The following is a 12,924-nucleotide window of genomic DNA, read 5'->3' on the forward strand; positions in this document are numbered from 1 at the left end:
CTTTTAAGGCCACGACCCCACTATCAGTATTCAGTCAGTATTTTTTCTCAGGAGTGGGAGACAAAACCAGGAGTGGGTGATAAATCCAGAATTGGTGACTTGTTTCTATTATACCTTTTCTCTGATTGTTCCTCATCTGGTTTTGGCTCCCACTCCAGAGGAAAGATACTAACCGAATACTGATAGTGGGGCCGTGGCCTAAGTGTGATTTCTGCCCCTGCCGCGGTCAGTCCGTCGGGTGTCTGGCAGGTTATTCATTTACTGCATATTAAACAATTCTGTGGTGATTATTTCCCATGTTAGGAGCATATGTGCTAATGGATAGAATAACTTTCTTTTAGATTTTAATAATATGCCCATAGGGGCGATCTATTAAATGTTTTATTTAGAAATCTGTCTTGTGCTAAAACTTGCAATTGTTTCTTTTTATAAAGTGTCTGTGATTAGGCCTGAGGGGCGGCCTATACATCTGATAGACTTTCTATAATATACCAGAATTCAGCACATAAAGCAGCTCTATGGCTGCTCACAGCAGATGGAGATTTCAATTTGCTTCAAGAACGGCTAAATCTTTACCTTATTTATTACATGGTGTTCCCCTCTTCATAAATCCAGCACAAATCAGACTGGACTGTGACTCGCCTGTCTTAGGAAATTTCCCTCCTTAGTATTTATTGTGAGATGCAGCAAGAATAGAATTAAAATACAATTGAAAACAAATCCCCACCACTACCAGCAGGGGTCACTAAAGTACATTGTGACACCTGCCTGCAATCTACTAAACCTCCACCGGGGGGATATATTTCTATTATTTTACTCCTCGTATCAACTCTTCCCCCATTTATTCCATGTGTATTTTATTTAGGACTACTGCTAAAGAGAACCTGTCGCTTGCTTAAAAACAAAAAATTGAGTTATATTCTTTGTAAAAATTCCAGATCTCCCCCTGATTCTGCCACAGAAGAATCAGTGATTTTTACAAGTAATTTAACTGAAATTTTCTATAATTTTTCTTAAGAGCTTATATTTTCTTAAAGCCCTTCACATAAATCCTGTAGAAAAGCAGAGTGAAGCCGACCACATACACCACAATAAGCTAAAACCGCCACTGGTGCTGATATAGTCTAATATGTCCAAAAACTCTCATACTCTGAATGTGCAGTATTTCATCAGCACTATAGGAGCTGGAACTGACTTCCTTTCACCTCCCAGCATGCATTTCTCCTGCCATTGCCTTCACTGGACTATGCAGGATGACAGACAGGACAGGAATGAAGAGATGAAGCATCCACTTTCTGTAATGCATCTCTGCTCTTACAGGGTGGGTTACACTTAGACAACCCCTTTAAGACTTACATTGGTGACAGGTCACTAATGTATGATTGGTGGGGGTGAGACACCCGGGACTCCCACCAGTCAGCTGTTCCTGATGTCGGCGGCGTCACAAAACTGCTCAGTTATGGATCTGCACAGCGCCTGTATAGTGGCCGCGGCCGGTACTGCACATCCGCCCCCTATTCAAATCAATAGCAGGTGGAGTGCAGTGCCCGGTGGAGTGCAGTGCCCGGTCGCACCCACTGTGCAGCTCTGTAACTGATCAGTCCTGGCCGCTGACACCAGGAACAGCAGATTGGCGGGGGTGCAGAGTGTCGCACCCCCACCGATCAGACATTGATGACCTATACTAAGGATAAGTCATCAATGTTAAATGTTTAAGTCCCAGACAACTCCTTTAACAGGCTGTAGATATCACTATAGACAGCACTGGGGAAAATAATGACAGATGATTGACGTATGCTTTATTTGTTCCTGGAGCAATACACAGACTCCATAAACAGTGATCAGTGGGGGTGATCAGAGCCCCCCATCTCTTGGATATAACTATACGGTTCATGGTTTCATGTCCCCGGTATAAGAATCTTCACATTCACTTGATAAAGAGTCGGTAGACAGAGCACTGGACCGGTCCGGTCTCCTAACAGTCCAGTCTGTGCGGCCACGAGGCTCTCAGCTACGAGGTAAGTGTTTTAGGCAGTGAGTGCCCATCGCTCCTCATCCACCCGGGTGCAGAGAGATTTTTGCGGATTGAGTTCGGAGTTAGAGCCATGATCGGTGATCTCCAAGGTCGGCAGGTTACTTGTACAGAGCATTGAAGGCTCTTCCTATGACCAGTCTCCGAACCTCGGTAGTACCAGCCCCTATTTCATAAAGCTTGGCATCACGAAGGAAGCGGCCCATCGGGTAGTCGTTTATATAGCCATTGCCCCCTGTGGAGAAATAAACATTTATAAAAGAACAGTGAACATGGGGTGGTCTCAGTCTTCATGGGTAAAATTGCAAAATACGGTAAAAACTTTTCAATTTACTTCTTATTAAAAATCCTCTCAGACCTAGAGAAGAGAGATATTTTTAGGTCACCAGCCACCTCTGCCAGTCTGTCAGAGGTGGTCGGTCTCCTAGGGAAGGAGTGCTGTCCGCTCTGGATCCGGCCGGCTTCATTATGCCTCTGTCCTCTGATTCTCCAGGAGGGAAGGCTGCTTCTGATTGCAGCACTGGAGAGCGCACAGGACGGGTGGCACCTCTGGTCCGAACTGTCAATCATCAGGAGCAAGCAGGAAGCCAGAGGATGGGGAGCAGAGGACGGGAAGAACCTTTTAATGGGAATCTGTCAGCAGGATTGTCTATGTAATCTGAGATCAGAATAATGTCCGGCCAGATTCCAGCAATGTGTTACTACAGGGCTGTGTGCTGCTGTATCAATAAAATCAGTCTTAAATCAGCAGGATATTATCATTACAGCACTAGGTGTCTGATCAGCAGCTTTCTATCAATATATAGTGTACACAGGAAGGTGCCAATCAGTAGTGTGGGTGGGGTTATACACAGCTGCCAATCAGTGCTGTGGGCGGGGGTTATACACAGCTGCCAATCAGTGCTGTGGGCGGGGGTTATACACAGCTGCCAATCAGTGCTGTGGGCGGGGGTTATACACAGCTGCCAATCAGTGGTGTGGGCGGGGGTTATACACAGGAAGGTGCCAATCAGTAGTGTGGGTGGGGTTATACACAGCTGCCAATCAGTGGTGTGGGCGGGGGTTATACACAGCTGCCAATCAGTGGTGTGGGCGGGGGTTATACACAGCTGCCAATCAGTGGTGTGGGCAGGGGTTATACACAGGAAGGTGCCAATCAGTAGTGTGGGTGGGGTTATACACAGCTGCCAATCAGTGGTGTGGGCGGGGGTTATACACAGCTGCCAATCAGTGGTGTGGGCGGGGGTTATACACAGCTGCCAATCAGTGGTGTGGGCGGGGGTTATACACAGCTGCCAATCAGTGGTGTGGGCGGGGGTTATACACAGCTGCCAATCAGTGGTGTGGGCGGGGGTTATACACAGCTGCCAATCAGTGGTGTGGGCGGGGGTTATACACAGCTGCCAATCAGTGGTGTGGGCGGGGGTTATACACAGCTGCCAATCAGTGGTGTGGGCAGGGGTTATACACAGCTGCCAATCAGTGGTGTGGGCGGGGGTTATACACAGCTGCCAATCAGTGGTGTGGGCAGGGGTTATACACAGCTGCCAATCAGTGGTGTGGGCGGGGGTTATACACAGCTGCCAATCAGTGGTGTGGGCAGGGGTTATACACAGCTGCCAATCAGTGGTGTGGGCAGGGGTTATACACAGCTGCCAATCAGTGGTGTGGGCGGGGGTTATACACAGCTGCCAATCAGTGGTGTGGGCGGGGGTTATACACAGCTGCCAATCAGTGGTGTGGGCGGGGGTTATACACAGCTGCCAATCAGTGGTGTGGGCGGGGGTTATACACAGCTGCCAATCAGTAGTGTGGGCGGGGGTTATACACAGCTGCCAATCAGTGGTGTGGGCGGGGGTTATACACAGCTGCCAATCAGTGGTGTGGGCGGGGGTTATACACAGCTGCCAATCAGTGGTGTGGGCAGGGGTTATACACAGCTGCCAATCAGTGGTGTGGGCGGGGGTTATACACAGCTGCCAATCAGTGTTGTGGGCGGGGGTTATACACAGCTGCCAATCAGTGGTGTGGGCGGGGGTTATACACAGCTGCCAATCAGTGGTGTGGGCGGGGGTTATACACAGCTGCCAATCAGTGGTGTGGGCGGGGGTTATACACAGCTGCCAATCAGTAGTGTGGGCGGGGGTTATACACAGCTGCCAATCAGTGGTGTGGGCGGGGGTTATACACAGCTGCCAATCAGTGGTGTGGGCAGGGGTTATACACAGCTGCCAATCAGTGGTGTGGGCGGGGGTTATACACAGCTGCCAATCAGTGGTGTGGGCGGGGGTTATACACAGCTGCCAATCAGTGGTGTGGGCGGGGGTTATACACAGCTGCCAATCAGTGGTGTGGGCAGGGGTTATACACAGCTGCCAATCAGTGGTGTGGGCAGGGGTTATACACAGCTGCCAATCAGTGGTGTGGGCGGGGGTTATACACAGCTGCCAATCAGTAGTGTGGGTGGGGTTATACACAGCTGCCAATCAGTGGTGTGGGCGGGGGTTATACACAGCTGCCAATCAGTGGTGTGGGCGGGGGTTATACACAGCTGCCAATCAGTGGTGTGGGCGGGGGTTATACACAGCTGCCAATCAGTGGTGTGGGCGGGGGTTATACACAGCTGCCAATCAGTGGTGTGGGCGGGGATTATACACAGCTGCCAATCAGTGGTGTGGGCGGGGGTTATACACAGCTGCCAATCAGTAGTGTGGGCGGGGGTTATACACAGCTGCCAATCAGTAGTGTGGGCGGGTGTTATACACAGCTGCCAATCAGTGGTGTGGGCGGGGGTTATACACAGCTGCCAATCAGTAGTGTGGGCGGGGGTTATACACAGCTGCCAATCAGTAGTGTGGGCGGGGGTTATACACAGCTGCCAATCAGTAGTGTGGGCGGGGGTTATACACAGCTGCCAATCAGTAGTGTGGGCGGGGGTTATACACAGCTGCCAATCAGTAGTGTGGGCGGGTGTTATACACAGCTGCCAATCAGTGGTGTGGGAGGGGTTATACAGGGCTAAGCATTTAGAGCTCTGCAGCAGAGAAAACTGTTTTTGTATCAAAAATGACACATCGCTGGAATCAGGGTCTCTGCCCCTCCACCATGCTGCTCTCCGATTATATAACAAAAACCTACTTAAAGATTCCCTTAAAGTGAATACAGGCAACAATCTAAACCTGACACCTTTACTTGCACAAATCGCAACGCTTGTCAACACTGAATTCCTAAACATTGGAGATGCCTATATATGAAAACACAGCGGTGGTGGTGCGCTTGCTCCCAGAGCCATCCCAGTCTTTTCATACAGGTGAAGACACATAGGGCAAGTTTCATTTGCAGTTAAAATTTAAAGTCATTTTCTCATTTTTTTTTTTTTTTTACATCTTGGATCATTACTTGATGGGGTTTTTTTTGCACCAAAATAATTCTTCAAAATGGCGCACACAGTACAATGAATTCTTTATTTTCGTCTTTAATCTTTTTTTTTTTGTGACTTTAATGAAAAAAAAATTGGATGCTCCTCTAACACAGCGCAAAATTTTGTGCGAGAAATGTATCATATAAAATCAATTATGGAGGTTATATTTTTCGGGCACAGAGTTTGCTCAATTGATGAATCGGCTGAAAACATTAGGCAAAAAAAAAACAAAAAAAACCCCCACAGCCGTAATGGTGATCGCTTTGTGTTGTGGACTGCTGGAAACATCGAGGGCAAAACTGAAGAATAAATATGTATCAGTAGTGCTGGTGGATTTAGGTGTTGGCCAAAAGGCACAGGTTAGACTCTCCTTACCTAGACACTGAATACCATCGAGGGCCACTTGGGTAGCAGATTCAGCAGAGTAAAGGATAACGCCAGCACAATCCTGTAAGTAAATGACATGTTCCCAATTTATCACATACAATAACCAGAATTGAAGAAGAACAAAAATTCTACTTTAAAGAGGACATGTCACCAAGTCAGAAGTGACCAGTGTTTGCCCTTACTTTATTCCCGCTGCTCCCCCGAGTATTACACTTTTTCATTTTTTTAAATCCACCATACGGTTGCAGAGATATGGGCCTTTTTATTTAGTGTTGATTGTGTGTAATCTTTATAAGGGGGCGTGGCCCACAGGATAATTATGCAGAGCAGCCTAAAGACACGCCCCTGAGGATCCTGTGAGCCACGCCCCCTTTGATATAGATCATAAAATTTAGCAGTAAGTAAAAAGGCCCATATCTCTGGAACAGTATGGCAGATTTAAAAAAAAATAAAAAATCATGTTCAGGGAAGAAGTAGGAATACAATAAAAGAAAGAAAGAAAAAAAAAAGCTCCCTTTTCATCTAAAGACAGGTCAATGTTTAATAAGACCCCTCTTCGGTGGGGTCTCCTCTTCGGTGGGGTCTCCTCTTCGGTGGGGTCTCCTCTTCGGTGGGGTCTCCTCTTCGGTGGGGTCTCCTCTTTGGTGGGCCTCCTCTTTGGTGGGTCTCCTCTTCGGTGGGGTCTCCTCTTTGGTGGGTCTCCTCTTCGGTGGGTCTCCTCTTGGGTCTCCTCTTCGGTGGGTCTCCTCTTCGGTGGGGTCTCCTCTTCGGTGGGGTCTCCTCTTCGGTGGGGTCTCCTCTTCGGTGGGGTCTCCTCTTCGGTGGGGTCTCCTCTTCGGTGGGGTCTCCTCTTCGGTGGGGTCTCCTCTTCGGTGGGGTCTCCTCTTCGGTGGGGTCTCCTCTTCGGTGGGGTCTCCTCTTCGGTGGGGTCTCCTCTTCGGTGGGGTCTCCTCTTCGGTGGGGTCTCCTCTTTGGTGGGTCTCCTCTTGGGTCTCCTCTTCGGTGGGTCTCCTCTTCGGTGGGGTCTCCTCTTCGGTGCCAATTCTGGTGTTCTTAACAGAAGCATACAGTCTAGATCACGTGAAGTCATTATCGGTCTTTACTCCTCTTTGGTCAGACCTCATCTGGAATACTGTGTACAGTTTTGGGCACCACATTTTAAAAAAGACATCGACAAACTGGAGCAAGTTCAGAGAAGAGCGACCAGAATGGTGACTGGTCTGCAAACCATGTCCTATGAGGAACGGTTGCAGGATTTGGGAATGTTTAGCTTGCAAAAAAGAAGACTGAGAGGAGACTTAATAGCTGTCTACAAATATGTCAAGGGCTGTCACATTGTAGAAGGATCATCTTTATTCTCATTTGCACAAGGAAAGACTAGAAGCAATGGGATGAAACTAAATGGGAGGAGACACAGATTAGATATTAGAAAAAACTTTTTGACAGTGAGGGTGATCAATGAGTGGAACAGGCTGCCACGAGAGGTGGTGAGTTCCCCTTCAATGGACGTCTTCAAACAGAGGCTGGACAGACATCTGTCTGAGATGATCTAGTGAATCCTGCTTTGAGCAGGGGGTTGGACCAGATGACCCAGGAGGTCCCTTCCAACTCTACTATTCTATGATTCTATGATTCACATGCTGTTGTGCAAATGGAATAGACAATAGATGGAAATTATTGGCAATTATCAAGACACCCTCAATAAAGGAGTGGTTCTGCAGGTGGGGACCACAGACCACATCTCAGTACCAGTGCTTTCTGGCTGATGTTTTGGTCACTTTTCAATGTTGGTTGTGCTTTCACACACGTGGTAGCATGAGACGGACTCTACAACCCACAGAAGTTGCTCAGGTAGTGCAGCTCATCCAGGATGGCACATCAGTGAGAGCTGTGGCAAGAAGGTTTGCTGCATCTGTCAGCGTAGTGTCCAGAGGCTGGAGACACTACCAGGAGACAGGCCAGTACACCAGGAGACGTGGAGGGGGCCGTAGGAGGGAAACAACCCAGCAGCAGGACCGCTACCTCCGCCTTTGTGCAAGAAGCAACAGGAGGAGCACTTCCAGAGCCCTGCAAAATGACCTCCAGCAGGCCACAAATGTGCATGTGTCTGCACAAACTGTTAGAACTGACTCCATGAGGGTGGTATGAGGGCCCGACGTCCACACATGGGGGTTGTGCTCACAGCCCAACACTGTGCAGGACGCTTGGCATTTGCCACAGAACACCAGGATTGGCAAACTCGCCACTGGCTCCCTGTGCTCTTCACAGATGAAAGCAGGTTCACACTGAGCACATGTGACAGACGTGACAGAGTCTGGAGACGCCGTGGAGAGCGATCTGCTGCCTGCAACATCCTTCAGCACGACCGGTTTGGCAGTGGGTCAGTAATGGTGTGGGGTGGCATTTCTTTGAAGGGCCGCACAGTCCTCCATGTGCTCGCCAGAGGTAGCCTGACTGCCATTAGGTACCGAGATGAGATCCTCAGGCCCCTTGTGAGACAATATGCTGGTGCAGTGGGCCCTGAGTTCCTCCTAATGCAGGACATTGCAGTGTGTATTTTCTTATGTCCATGTATTTACTACTAAAAGTAATTTTTTACATTTAGATTTCATTTTTCACTGGTTATTACAGACTTATTGCTTCCCTGCACATTCAAGTTTCATGTTTTCTTTGGGCATAGATCAGCTAAAAGGCACTCAGGAAAAAAAAACAGATGAAAGATCTACAAACTCTCCCTTAAGACTGTCAGAAGGAGCTCACTGATAGATTCTCAGTTAGCTAATTTTGCAGCCAGGAATAGACAGTGCAGCACAGATGCTACAGAACGCAACATTTTTAATGAAACTCAATAACGGAAATCAATTTTAGCCCCAAATACTTGCATTAAAGTAAAAAAAACAAATGGCCGCAAAGCAGGACAACCGCTTTAACTCCTTACCAACATCTGCCGTACATGTATGGTATAAGTCAGTAGCGGGTGTATGGAGCAGGGTCAGCTCGCCCCGTACATGGCAGATAATGGCTGTGACAAACAACCAGGACCTGCCTCTAAGAGCTGCGAGTGGAGCGAAGATCTGCCCACCACTGTTAACCTGTTCAGTGCTGCTGTCAATCTCTAACAGCAGCATTAACAGCGCGCCGGCATTGGGACGCATCGTTCCATGCGCCCACCGGCGCTCCTGTGACGCGATCACAGGGCGCAGATGGACTGCTATGACATCCGGGGGTCTGCTGAAGCCTCCGTGCCTGTCATCATAAAGCTTCATTTGGGCTGTAAAGAAGACCGTGATTTTGCTATATGGAGCATTACTGTGGTATCGCTGTATATAGCACAAGCAATCAGATAATGTATACAAATGCAGTGAAAATTAAAAAAAAAAAAAAAAAGTCTAAAATATTAAAACCCCACACGTTCAACTCACCTCCCACTAAAAATAAAGATAATAAAAATATACACATTTGTGGTATGGTCTCTTTCAGAGAAATACAATCTATCCAAATATAAAAAACAAACGATCAGTGAACACAGAAAAAAATTCAAAAAGACAAAATTGCATTTTTTTCGTTCGCCACAATACTGCAGAAAACCCTGTAAGAAGCGATGACCATGACATATGTGTCCCAAAATGTTATCAATAAAGTCCTCTTGCCCTTCAAAAAATAAGCCCCCACACAGCTCCATCAACCCGAAAAATGAAAATGTTACGGGTCTCAGAAAAACTATTGGAGAAGTTTGGTGTTGCTGTAATCACACTGAGGAGTAGGATCCTATTACCAGGTCATTTTCACCACACTATGTGCGCCGTTAAAATCCTTCCCAGAAAAACAAGGTCAGGCTTTTTTTTTCGCACTTTTACTGCACTTGGAATGTTTTTCCCGTTTTCTAGTACTATGTGGTAAATGAATGGTGGGATTTATAAGTACCGCTCATCCTACAAAATAACAAGACCTCACACTATGTGGACAGACATTAAAAGTTATAGCCCTTGGAAAAAGCCAAGGAAAAAACAGAAAAAACCATCAATTGGTTCTGTTGGGAAGAGGTAAAGCTGAAGAAACGCATGTAACAGCAGAATATGGAGGAAGGTGAGATATCACAGGCTGGTGGATACTACCTGCTCCATCGCTGGCAGAGTAACCCATCCCCATGGAGGCCGCTGAGATCTTCTCTTGTAGAAACGGATCCAAAATCTATAAAACATGGGGAACAGTCAGCAGAGGGTTTGGTGATTGGCTCATATTGGCGATATACCCAGGGGCATTACTGGGCACAGGGAAGATTGGGAATGAATAGGATTGGCTGTTAGATATGTGATCTCTTCAATTAAAGGGGATGTCTAGTTGGAACAAGTTCTCACTGATCTCTGGATAGGTGATGACTCTTAGATCGGTGGGTTTGGCCGCTATGACCCAATCAGCAGAACAGCACTTATAGATAGAAGTGAGCGAAGTGCAAATGTTCAACCGCCGGTCCGTTCATTCTCTATGGGGGGCGCTGTACTCAGCTTTCTCCTGCATAGAGAATGAATGGAGCGGTGGCCGGGGAGGGTCTAGCAGGGATTAGTTGGGTTCCCAGCAGATCTAGAAGTTGTCACTTATCATGTGTTGGGGAATAATGACTTCTCCTCTGATAAATGTGCTGATTCCTGTCAGTTGTGGTCGCTGAGTGCGTGTGATGGGATGTGGCTCCGTCCGTTATATTATATCACGTCTTATACCTATAATCTCGCTGATCGCAGGTGTCTGTCTTCACACTCAGATGAGATGGAACAAACTGACGATATAGGACTTTTTTTTTTTCTTCAAATTCAAACCGAGCAATCCTATTGGCTGAGTATGAATGCAGTTACCATGGTGACAGAAGTAGCTGCAGATTTAAAGGGACAAGATACTAATATTGTACTAAAGTGTATTTTATTATATACTTCACATAACTGACTGGGTACACCTTGGTGCTGGTGGGATGGCTTTTTTTTTAATCAAACAACATGTTTACTAAGTACCCTATATTATATATATTTCCTATTGCTTTTTACTTACTTATAGCAGGGTATATGTTCATATTGTTTCTATCCTAAGTTTGTCTATTTTCTAATAAAGACATGACCAGTCCTCTTTATAATTTTATAGTGACCCCATTGAGGTCATGGACTGATATTGGGGATTGCAGAGTTGGGGCAAGGTGTTGGTGCTAAGTAAGTGACATCAAATGAAGGCTATGGTGCATATGACTCGCCCCCTGGGCCGTGGGGCACTCGGATCCGGGCAGTAGGGGAACGATGGGAGTAGTAGTGGCAACTCGGTTCCGTGGCTCAGGGTGGTCAGGCCAGTGGTAGTCCGTTATGTGCTGATGTTTATGTCCGACTACGCCACCCGTGGATTTGCGGTTATTAGGAACCGCCGCTGCATGCAGACCGCTGGGGCTGATGAGGTGTGCAGCTAGGGTAGTGTGACTCCCCACGGGAAGAGTGCGGCCCCAGGGCAGTATAGTGGATGGTGGGAGTGATGGTAGTGAGGGTCCCAGTGCTGATAGTGCTGGAGAAGCAAGGAGCACACAGACAACAGGTTGCAGTCCAGGGTCTTTACTAGAACAGGTAAATTGACCCATAAACAGTCCCGGCTAGGAGGGGGACCTGGATGTCTGAGAGCAACGGGGAAATTGGCCCTGGTCAGGGTGAGGGTGTAGGCCTACCGTGCTTTCTGCGCTCCTTCTGGCTATCTCCTCCTGATAGGGTAACAGCCCACGTTTCTGAGCTTTCCGTGTATTCTCGCCTGTATGGCCTGCGACGTGGGTTCCTTTCTGCTCCCAGCCTTGTACGGCTTTACTGGTCCCTTCGGTTGTGGCAGGGCCTCCAGGCTTCTTAGGCCAAGGAATATACAGTCCCTTGCGGACTGGTTCTCTGCTGGGGGATGTGGAATCCTTCCAGCCTCAGACACCAAAGTCTGGTAAGGTCAGTCTCTGATTTGCCAAGACAGGCTCTCTTCGCCTCTCGTCTCTGGCTGGTGGCTCTCCTACTGCCACACTTCCTCTTAGGTGCAATCAACTTTCTGTCCCTGCTCCACTCTGGGACACGTCTCAGTGCTGAGACAGGCCATCCATTCTCTCTAACCCTGCCCCCAGTACCAGCTTTTATAGGGGCAGCCAGCTCCCCCTACTGGCCTGAGACAGGAGGCATTGCATGCTAATGTTCCCCTGACTAGAGAACCTCCCCCTTGCTCTCAGACACAGCTTTAATTACACTTGTGGCATCCAGGCCAGGGTGACACACATACATAGTAAATCAGTCTTGTTGTGCCACAGAAATCCTGTTCTATAACACAAAATATCTTCATATGATGAGGAGTTGTGTTGTGTTTTTCTCCATTTACATTCTAGCGTGGTGATCACATAAAATGTAAAATTCCTATTAAATAATTACTGAATGACAGTAGCCTGTATCCCTGGAGGACAAGTCATTTACCGCTTCACCAGGTTTGATGTTCTAATGCATTTAGATGTTTCAGTATTTGTATATATCTTTTTTTTCCCCCCTTAAGGGTATTCAAGCGCAGACTGTGGCAAACTTCTTCCTCGCCTTTGAAGCACAGCTTTCAATTATTCCTATCGTAAACAAGGTAAAAAGCTTCGAGCCGAGCGCGATCAGACTCCTTCAGTCCCGCAGCAGGTAAATCTGTGAACATCGCCGGCACTCCTGCTGTTCCTAGTACCGATCCCTCTATGAGCGGCTGTGCAGTAATGAAGGCAGGATTCACCCCAAACTTGCTCGTCTTTTTTTTCGATTTCCAGTTCTGGTAATTAGTGATACACATGTGTATATCCAGTGGTCAACTCAAAACCTATGTATGGAAAATCAATTGTTTGCTGTATGCATCTCATTTGTAGGATGCACACTATTCATTTCAATATGGAGCGGAGTAGGAGGAGACTTTCATTACTGTCGCCCTTTACTTCCTCCCTGCTGATAGGAAATGCCATGCTGTTTGCTTGTGTCCTGTGATTACAGCAGCCTGCAACAGTTTTCAGCGTGCACTCCCCGGCTCAGGCATCAAGCAGTAAATGATAACATTAAAACGCTGCTACCCC

At 47.5% G+C, this 12,924-nt stretch overlaps 1 protein-coding gene across 1 annotated transcript in view; it reads right to left on the reverse strand.

The window, feature by feature from the left end:
• Positions 1 to 1,777: 1,777 nt before the first annotated feature.
• Positions 1,778 to 12,924, reverse strand: part of LOC141197839 (isovaleryl-CoA dehydrogenase, mitochondrial-like) — a 41,670-nt gene continuing 30,523 nt past the window's right edge. Inside the window, exons 3-4 of the mRNA XM_073662909.1 lie at positions 5,829 to 5,901; positions 1,778 to 2,267 (exon numbers count right to left, since the gene is read on the reverse strand). Of these exons, the coding sequence (XP_073519010.1) occupies positions 2,134 to 2,267; positions 5,829 to 5,901 (207 nt within the window). The 3' untranslated portion in view covers positions 1,778 to 2,133. The remainder of the gene's footprint in view (positions 2,268 to 5,828; positions 5,902 to 12,924) is intronic.

The sequence above is a fragment of the Phyllobates terribilis genome, unplaced genomic scaffold (genome assembly GCF_046119375.1).
Source record: "Phyllobates terribilis strain yellow unplaced genomic scaffold, ASM4611937v1 Scaffold_92__1_contigs__length_6168646, whole genome shotgun sequence".
Lineage (NCBI taxonomy): Eukaryota > Metazoa > Chordata > Amphibia > Anura > Dendrobatidae > Phyllobates > Phyllobates terribilis.